This window comes from Nicotiana sylvestris, chromosome 8, assembly GCF_000393655.2.
Source record: "Nicotiana sylvestris chromosome 8, ASM39365v2, whole genome shotgun sequence".
Classification (NCBI taxonomy): domain Eukaryota; kingdom Viridiplantae; phylum Streptophyta; class Magnoliopsida; order Solanales; family Solanaceae; genus Nicotiana; species Nicotiana sylvestris.
The window spans coordinates 96,544,674-96,554,354 of record NC_091064.1 but is presented as its reverse complement, the minus strand read 5'-3'; the positions used below and the strand labels follow the sequence as shown (position 1 = coordinate 96,554,354).

Sequence of the window (9,681 nt, the reverse complement as noted above, 5' to 3'; positions counted from 1 at the left end):
GGTTCGCATAGCTAAAATGCGACCGCATTTGTACAGCAGAATTCACCTAGGTGCTTTTCTTCCACTTTTTATGCATTCGTACAAATTGTTGTGATCTTTTGAACCCCCTGCACTCTGACACACACTTTAAATTTCTCAAATAAATCTATCTATCAAAAACTAAAAATTCATAGAATAAAAGAGTGTTACCACACATGGGTTGCCTCCCATGAAGCGCTTGATTTAACGTCGCGACACGACGAAGTTGAAGTTCCTTTGGTTTCACTCAATGGTCGGGCATGGACCATCTTTAAGAGCCAGCTGCTCCACCAAATGTTTTTCTCCATCAGTACCCAAGTAGTGCTTGATGCATTGGCCATTTACCTTGAATGTCCGGGACCCATCTGTTGATTCTAATTCCACCGCTCCATAAGGAGAGGCATTGACCACTTTGAATGGACTGGACCATTTTGATTTAAGCTTGCCCGCAAACAATTTGAGCCTTGAGTTAAAGAGCAAGACAAAATCACCCGTCTTGAACTCTCTTTTCAAGATCTTCTTGTCATGGAAAAACTTCATCCGTTCTTTGTACACAACTGCACTTTCATAAGAATGGAACCGGAATTCCTCCATTTCATTGAGTTGTGTTAACCTCAAATTTGCAGCTTCAGCCCAATCTAAGTTCAGCCTTTTCAACGCCCACATAGCTTTGTGTTCCAATTTTACGGGTAGATGACATGCTTTACCAAAGACTAGCCGATAAGGAGAAGTACCAATAGGGGTTTTGTAGGCCGTGCGGTATGCCCACAATGCATCATCTAGCTTCCTTGACCAGTCAGTCCTATTTGCGTTCACAGATTTTGCTAGAATGCTCTTGATCTCCCGGTTGGAAACCTCAACTTGACCACTTGACTGCGGATGATAAGGTGTGGCCACCTTGTGCTTTATGCCATACTTCTCAAGCAGCCCCGATAATGCCTTGTTACAAAAATGAGATCCACCGTCACTAAGGATGGCTCTAGGAGTGCCAAACTGAGTGAATATGTTTTTTTTCAAAAAGGCGGTCACACTCCTTGCCTCATTGTTTGGTAAGGCAACTGCTTCAACCCATTTGGACACGTAGTCCACAGCTACCAAGATGTATTTCATCCCGCAAGAACTTACAAAGGGGCCCATGAAGTTGATTCCCCACACGTCAAATATCTCTATCTCCATCACAAAGTGCATTGGCATTTCATGCCTCTTGGAGATTGAACCTTGTCGTTGACATTGGTCGCAAGCCTTGACCATTTGATTGGCATCATGGTAGATGGAAGGCCAATAATACCCAAATTCAAGAACTTTAGTTGCCGTCCGATTTCCTCCATGATGACCCCCAACCGGTGCGTCATGGCATGCTTTGAGAATTGGCATAACCTCTTCTTCAGGAACACACCTTCTGATAATATTGTCAGCACAAACACGGAAAAAGTATGGTTCCTTCCAATAGTATTGCCGGCAGTCTCTCAAAAACTTCTTTCTTTGATAAGATTCCAATCCGTACGGGATAAGGTCACTAACCAAGTAGTTAGCAATATCGGCATACCAAGGAGCAAAAGTGCTAGATAATGCCAATATGTACTCATCAGGGAATGCATCGTTGATTTCAAGATCTCTCTGTGGTCTCCCTGCTTCCTCAAGCCTCGACAAATGATCTGCCACTTGATTTTGAGTTCCCTTGCGATCTTTGACTTCGAAGTCAAATTCTTGCAACAACAAGACCCATCGAATTAATCGAGGCTTTGCATCCTTCTTTGCCATGAGATATCGAAGAGCCGCATGATCAGTGTATACCACCACCTTGGACCCCAACAAATAAGCCCGGAATTTTTCAAAAGCATACACAATAGCAAGAAGCTCTTGCTCAGTTACCGTGTAGTTCATTTGTTCCCCATTGAGAGTTTTACTTGCATAGTACACCGGGTGGAGAACTTTGTTGTGACGTTGGCCAAGCATTTCTCCAATGGCTACACCACTGGCGTCACACATGAGCTCGAAAGGAAGTGACCAATCGGGCGTGACAATAATGGGTGATGTGGTGAGCCTTTGCTTTAACTCCTAAAAAGCTTTAAGACAGTTCTCATCAAACACAAACTTGGCATCCTTTTCGAGGAGTTTGCACATGGGGTTAGCAATTTTGGAGAAGTCCTTGATGAAGCGCCTGTAAAACCCGGCATGCCCTAGAAAACTTCTAACACCTTTCACGGAGGTCGGTGGAGGAAGCTTAGAAATAATCTCTATCTTTGCCTGGTCGACTTCAACACCATGCTTTGAAATTTTGTGCCCAAGCACAATGCCTTCGTCAACCATGAAGTGACACTTCTCCCAATTTAGCACAAGGTTGGTCTCTTTGCATCGCTTAAGCACTTGTCTAAGATTGTTAAGAAAGTGCTCAAACGAATCACCAACCACCGAGAAATGAACCATGAAGACTTCAAGAAAGTCCTCAACCATGTCGGAGAGATGGACATCATACACCTTTGGAAAGTGGCCGGAGCATTGCACAAGCCAAATGGCATCCGACTAAAAGCAAAAGTGCCATATGGGCAAGTGAACGTAGTTTACTCTTGATCTTCCAAAGAGATGTTGATTTGATTGTAGCCGGAGTAACCATCAAGGAAACAATAAAATGACCTCCCCGCTAGCCGATCAAGCATTTGATCAATAAAAGACATAGGCAAGTGGTCCTAGCAAGTAGCACTATTAAGTTTCCGATAGTCCATACAAACTCGCCATCCAGTCACAATTCGCATTGGAATGAGTTCATTCTTCTCATTTTCGATCACAGTCATGCCACCATTTTTTGGCACACATTGTATTGGGCTCACCGACGAACTGTCGGCAATGGGGTAAACTACCCCGACATCCAACCACTTGATAATATCCTTCTTTACTACCTCTTGCATTGACGGGTTCAACCGCCTTTGATGTTCCACACTTGTCTTTGTTTCGCTCTCCAATTGGATTTTATGTTCACAAATTACCGCGGGGATTCCACGAATGTTTGCAATGGTCCATCCAATGGCTTGCCTATGTTCTTTCAAGACTTCAAACAATTGGTTTACCTGCACATCATTTAGCAAAGATGAAACGATTACGGGTAAAGTATCATTAGAGCCAAGAAATTTATACCTTAAGTGCGGCGGGAGAGGATTGAGCTCTAGTTGTGGTAGATCAATGATTGATAGCCTGGCGGGAGATGTGTCCATATTCTCCAAGTCAAGAGAAAGCTTTGCCGGAGTGTAAGTATAAGATCCAAGATCCTCCAATGCATTTATCGACTCCATGTACCCATCCATGTCCTCACCATCAAAGTTTATCAAGATAGTCGTCAATGCCTCACCAAGGCATTGTTCTTCCATTTTCAATTCGACGGCATCTTCAACCTCATCAACCATATCTATCACTGAAATGCTCTCATACTCATGGGGTAATTTCATACCCTTGCTCTCTTGAAATGTGACTTCTTCATCATTCACCTGGAACATAATTTCATTTTGCTCCGAATACATGAGTGCTCTTCCCGTGTGTAGGAATGGTCTCCCCAAGATGATAGGGATCTCTTTATCAACAACACAGTCAAGAATTACAAAGTCGGCGGGCAAATGGAATTTTCCTACTTTCACAATCACATTATCAACAATTCCTACCGGTCGCTTAATAGATCGATCGGCCATTTGTAACCTCATGCTTGTTGGCCTCGGCATCCCTAATCCCGCTTGCTTGTAGATGGCAAGTGGCATCAAGTTGATGCTAGCCCCATTGTCACAAAGGGCTTTTGCAAAGTCACGCTCCCCGATAGTGCATGGAATAGTAAATGCTCCCGGGTCCTCTTTCTTTTGGACAGAGCTTGTGGTAATAATAGAGCTAACCTGGTGAGTCATGTTTACCACCTCATTCTTTGTGGTCCTCTTTTTGGTGATCAAATCCTTCAAATATTTGGCAAACCCCGACATTTCTTGAAAAGCCTCCAAGAATGGAATGTTCACCGACAATTGCTTTAGAATATCATAGAATTTCTCAAGCTTGCTATCATCAACCCTTCTAATAAGTCTTTGAGGAAAACGCGGAGGAGGTCTAGGAATAGGAGGTAGAGCTTTTGATTTCTCCTTCTCCTTTTCCTTCACCCTTTCTTGGTTCACTTCTTGCACCTTCTCTTTTTCCGGAACCCTTTCAACTTCAACAACCTCTTGCTCTTATGTTTCAACTTCTTGTTCGACTTCTTCCCCAACAACCTCTTGCTCAATGTCACCTTGTAAAGCCTTCCCACTTCTAGTAGTTATTGCCATGACGTGAGAAGTTAAGCCACTTCCACCACTCTTCGGGTTCGCAATGGTATCACTAGGAAGTTGTCCTTTTTGCTTTGTGTTTTGCTCTCTTGAAAAGTCTCTCATTTGCATCTCTAACTTTTGGATAGATGCGGTGTGAGAGCCAACAACTTCGGTCATGTTTCTCATGGACGCGTCAAAACTTTTCTTGGTTTTGCAATACTCTTTCAAGCATGCTTTCTAACTTTGACTCACTTGACGACCCTTGATTTGCATAATGACATTTTGAGGGAACATACGAGCTGGAGCTCCGGTTTGCAAAGTTGTTGTTGTTGTTCCAATTTCCTTGATGCGAGTTACCTTGATCATATCTCCATTGTTGGTTGCCTTGCCCTTTCGGGTTTGGCCTTCACTGGCTTTGTTGCCCTTGACCATGGTAGGGTTGCCTTTGATACCCTCCTTGAGGGTTATAGTCCATACAAACTTGCCATCCGGTCACAATTCGCGTTGGAATGAGCTCATTCTTCTCATTTTCGATCACGGTCATGCCACCCTTTTTTGGCACATACTGTACTGGGCTCACCCACGAACTGTCAGCAATGGGATAAACTACTCCGGCATCCAACCACTTGATAATCTCCTTCTTTACTACCTCTTGCATTGATGGGTTCAACCGCCTTTGATGTTCCACACTTGGCTTTGTTTCGCTCTCCAATTGGATTTTATGTTCACAAATTCCCGCGGGGATTCCACGAATGTCCCCAATGGTCCATACAATGGCTTGCCTATGTTCTTTCAAGACTTCCAACAATTGGTTTACATGCACATCAATTAGCAAAGACGAAACGATTACGGGTAAAGTATCATTAGAGCAAAAAAATTTATACCTTAAGTGCGGCGGGAGAGGCTTGAGCTGTAGTTGTGGTGGCTCAATGATTGATGGTTTGGTGGGAGGTGTGGCCCTATTCTCCAAGTCAAGAGAAAGCTTTGCCGGAGTGTAAGTATAGGATCCAAGACCCTCTAATGCATTTACCGACTCCATGTACCCATCCATGTCCTCACCATCAAAGTTTACCAAGATAGCCGCCAATGCCTCACCAAGGCATTGTTTTTCCATTTTCAATTAGACGACATCTTCAACCTCATCAACCACATCTATCACTGAAATGCTCTCAGACTCATGGGGTAATTTCATACCCTTGCTCGCTTGAAATGTGACTTCTTCATCATTCACCCGGAGCTTAATTTCATTTCGCTCCGAATCCGTGAGTGCTCTTCCCGTGTCTAGGAATGGTCTCCCCAAGATGATAGGGATCTCTTTATCAACAACACAGTCAAGAATTACAAAGTCGGCGGGCAAATGGAATTTTCCTACTTTCACAATCACATCATCAACAATTCCTACCGGTCGCTTAATAGATCGATCGGCCATTTGTAACCTTATGCTTGTTGGCCTCGGCATCCCTAATCCCGCTTGCTTGTAGATGGCAAGTGGCATCAAGTTGATACTAGACCCATTGTCACAAAGGGCTTTTGCAAGGTTACTCTACCCGATAGTGCATGGAATAGTAAATGCTCACGAGTTCTCTTTCTTTTGGACAGGGCTTGTGGCAATAATAGAGCTAACCCGGTGAGTCATGAGTCATGTGTACCACCTCATTTTTTGTGGTCCTCTTTTTGGTGATCAAATCCTTCAAATATTTGGCAAACCCCGACATTTCTTGAAAATCCTCCAAGAATGGAATGTTCACTGACAATTGCTTTAGAATATCATAGAATTTCTCAAGCTTGCCATCATCAACCCTTCTAATAAGTCTTTGAGGAAAACGCGGAGGAGGTCTAGGAATAGGAGGTGGAGCTTTTGATGTCTCCTTCTCATTTTCCTTCACCCCTTCTTGGTTCACTTCTTGCACCTTCTCTTTTTTCGGCACCCTTTTAACTTCAACAACCCCTTGCTCTTCTACTTCAAATTCTTGTTCGGCTTCTTCCCCAACAACCTCTTGCTCAATGTCACATTGTAAAACCTTCCCACTTCTAGTAGTTATTGTCATGACGTGAGAAGTTGATCCACTTCCACCACTCTTCCGGTTCGCAATGGTATCACTAGGAAGTTGTCCTTTTTGCTTTGGGTTTTGCTCTCTTGAAAGGTCTCTCATTTGCATCTCTAACTTTTGGATAGATGCGGTGTGAGAGCCAACAACTTCGGTCATGTTTCTCATGGACACGTCTGACTTTTCTTGGTTTTGAAATACTCTTTCAAGCATGCTTTCTAACTTTGACTCACTTGACGACCCTTGATTTGCATAATGACCTTTTGGGAGAACATACGGGTTGGAGCTCCGGTTTGCAAAGTTGTTGTTGTTGTTCAAATTTCCTTGATGCGAGTTACCTTGATCATTTCTCCATTGTTGGTTGCCTTGCCCTTGCGGGTTTGGCCTCCACTAGCTTTGTTTCCCTTGACCATGGTAGGGTTGCCTTTGATACCTTCCTTAAGGGTGATAGACCATACAAACTCGCCATCCGGTCACAATTCGCGTTGGAATAAGCTCATTTTTCTCATTTTCGATCACGGTCATGCCACCCTTTTTTGGCACACATTGTACTGGGCTCACCCACGAACTGTCAGCAATGGGGTAAACTACCCCGGCATCCAACCACTTGATAATCTCCTTCTTTACTACCTCTTGCATTGACGGGTTCAACCGCCTTTGATGTTCCACACTTGGCTTTGTTTCGCTCTCCAATTGGATTTTATGTTCACAAATTCCCGCGGGGATTCCACGAATGTCCGCAATGGTCCATCCAATGACTTACCTATGTTCTTTGAAGACTTCCAACAATTGGTTTACCTGCACATCATTTAGTAAAGACGAAACGATTACGGGTAAAGTATCATTAGAGCCAAGAAATTTATACCTTAAGTGCGGCGGGAAAGGCTTGAGCTCTTGTTGTGGTGGATCAATAATTGATGGCTTGGTGGGAGGTGTTGCCCTATTCTCCAAGTCAAGAGAAAGCTTTGCCGGAGTGTAAGTATAGGATCCAAGACCCTCCAATGCATTTACCGACTCTATGTACCCATCCATGTCCTCACTATCAAAGTTTACCAAGATAGCCGCCAATGCCTCACCAAGGCATTGTTCTTCCATTTTCAATTCGACGGCATCTTCAACCTCATCAACCACATCTATCACTGAAATTCTCTCATACTCATGGGGTAATTTCATACCCTTGCTCTCTTGAAATGTGACTTCTTCATCATTCACCCGGAACTTAATTTCATTTCGCTCTGAATCTATGAGTGCTCTTCCTGTGGCTAGGAATGGTCTCCCCAAGATGATAGGGATTTCTTTACCAACAGCACAGTCAAGAATTACAAAGTCGGCGGGCAAATGGAATTTTCCTACTTTCACAATCACAGCATCAACAATTCCCACCGGTCTCTTAATAGACCGATCGGCCATTTGTAACCTCATGCTTGTTGGCTTCGGCGTCCCTAATCCCGCTTGCTTGTAGATGGCAAGTGGAATCAAGTTGATGCTAGCCCCATTGTCACAAAGGGCTTTTTCAAAGTCACGCTCCCCGATAGTGCATGGAATAGTAAATGCTCCCGGGTCCTCTTTCTTTTGGACAGGGCTTGTGGCAATAATATAGCTAACCCGGTGAGTCATGTTTAACACCTCATTCTTTGTGGTCCTCTTTTTGGTGATCAAATCCTTCAAATATTTGGAAAACCCCGGCATTTCTTGAAAAGCCTCCAAGAATGGAATGTTCACCGACAGTTGCTTTAGAATATCATAGAATTTCTCAAGCTTTCTATCATCAACCCTTCTAATAAGTCTTTGAGGAAAAGGCGGAGGAGGTCTAGGAATAGGAGGTGGAGCTTTTGATGTCTCCTTCTCATTTTCCTTCACCCCTTCTTGGTTCACTTCTTGCACCTTCTCTTTTTCCGGCACCCTTTCAACTTCAACAAACCCTTGCTCTTCTGTTTCAACTTCTTGTTCGGCTTCTTTCCCAACAACCTCTTGCTCAATGTCACCTTGTAAAACCTTCCCACTTCTAGTAGTTATTGCCATGATGTTGCATGATTTTGTTACCTCTTTTGGTTAGATTGTTTACAATTATAGACCTATCTTGAAACGAATCACGCATACGTATATTCGTATTTTTTTTATATAAATGTAAAGAATCGTGTCACGCATACGTGTACACAATAAGATTGATAGTATTTTTATATTTTTTTTATTATATAAAAAAAATGAATTTATGGCCGAAATTGCGCGTGCTTAAAATAAAATTACGAACATTCGTCACTCTTGTATGATTAAATGGTGAACTGCACATCTCGGGTTATATGAAATAAATAATTTAATAACCTCCGAAAAACCCCTTTTATTAAGAAAGTTTGCTCAAAGTTGCGCGAACGCATACTCCGAATTGTCTTTAGAAATGTAATCATGTCACGCGAACATGTCCCCCAATTACACAAAATATTCTTAATGGCAATTTAAATTTTCTACAAATGTTTATTATGTCCATCTATTTTAAATATGAAAGCCATGGGAAATCACCGAATGGGATGCCTCGAGATTTCTTGAAAAATCAGATTTATTAGGCGTTGACCATAGGTTATATTTTAAACGTGTGAATTATATACCTCAAAACTATTCAAATTGGAAGAGTTAATGAAATGAAAAATAAATAAATAATGTGCAGCTAAAATTACCATTTTATCGTGAATACAGTATCCGTAATCTGTTTATCTGCCCTAGAGCTTGATAATTATATGCACAAGTTATTTATTATTTTCCTAGGCTTAAGACTAAGTGTATATGTTTAAAAACTTGCCAAAGCGAATTACGTGTAAAACTAGAAAAAAAAATAATTGATAAGCAAACCAGTAGTTTTCGAAGAATTTTCATTATTCTACTCGGAGCGAACTCTACTTTGTATATCTTTGACTAAAATGCTGCAATTAGTATTCATAATCCGACCTTCTTCTACACAACTTATTTTTAGTCCAAATTTCTAATTATTTGGTTAATTTGCTTACGATGATTGAGTTTGGGATAGATAAAATCAAACCAATTTTTATCTCGGCTTATGCAAGCTATTTACAAATACTAAATCTATACTTTGTAAAAATCATTGACATTATTTTTATATACTATTTTTTAAGAAATGAGTTAATCGCATTCCTAAAATAAATGGGTCATTTGTTGTTAAGAAAGAGAACTAATCTACAAATTGATTTAATAAAATGACATTACATGTAACGTAAATACACATTTGAACCATCCAGAATATTTCAATATCTTAATCGTAACGAATTATATCGATTCACCTCTCACTTATAGTTATCCGCATTATTAGGCCCTATTTTGTATAAACGAGAATA

The 9,681-nt window shown here is 41.7% G+C and overlaps 3 protein-coding genes across 3 annotated transcripts; all 3 read right to left on the bottom strand.

Moving 5' to 3' along the window:
- Positions 1-2,076: 2,076 nt before the first annotated feature.
- LOC138875417 (uncharacterized) lies at positions 2,077-4,475 on the bottom strand. Its single transcript, XM_070154244.1, has 3 exons — positions 4,254-4,475; positions 2,748-4,169; positions 2,077-2,541 (listed from the first exon to the last, which is right to left on the bottom strand). The coding sequence occupies exons 1-3, from the start codon at positions 4,473-4,475 to the stop codon at positions 2,077-2,079; spliced, it is 2,109 nt and encodes a 702-aa protein (XP_070010345.1).
- A 934-nt stretch (positions 4,476-5,409) lies between these two features.
- LOC104236232 (uncharacterized) lies at positions 5,410-6,496 on the bottom strand. The gene is made up of 2 exons (XM_009790116.1): positions 5,939-6,496; positions 5,410-5,832 (listed from the first exon to the last, which is right to left on the bottom strand). The coding sequence occupies exons 1-2, from the start codon at positions 6,494-6,496 to the stop codon at positions 5,410-5,412; spliced, it is 981 nt and encodes a 326-aa protein (XP_009788418.1).
- Positions 6,497-7,096: 600 nt separating this feature from the next.
- On the bottom strand, positions 7,097-8,359 carry LOC104236233 (uncharacterized). Its single transcript, XM_070154243.1, has one exon. The coding sequence runs from the start codon at positions 8,357-8,359 to the stop codon at positions 7,097-7,099; it is 1,263 nt and encodes a 420-aa protein (XP_070010344.1).
- Between the last annotated feature and the right edge of the window lie 1,322 nt (positions 8,360-9,681).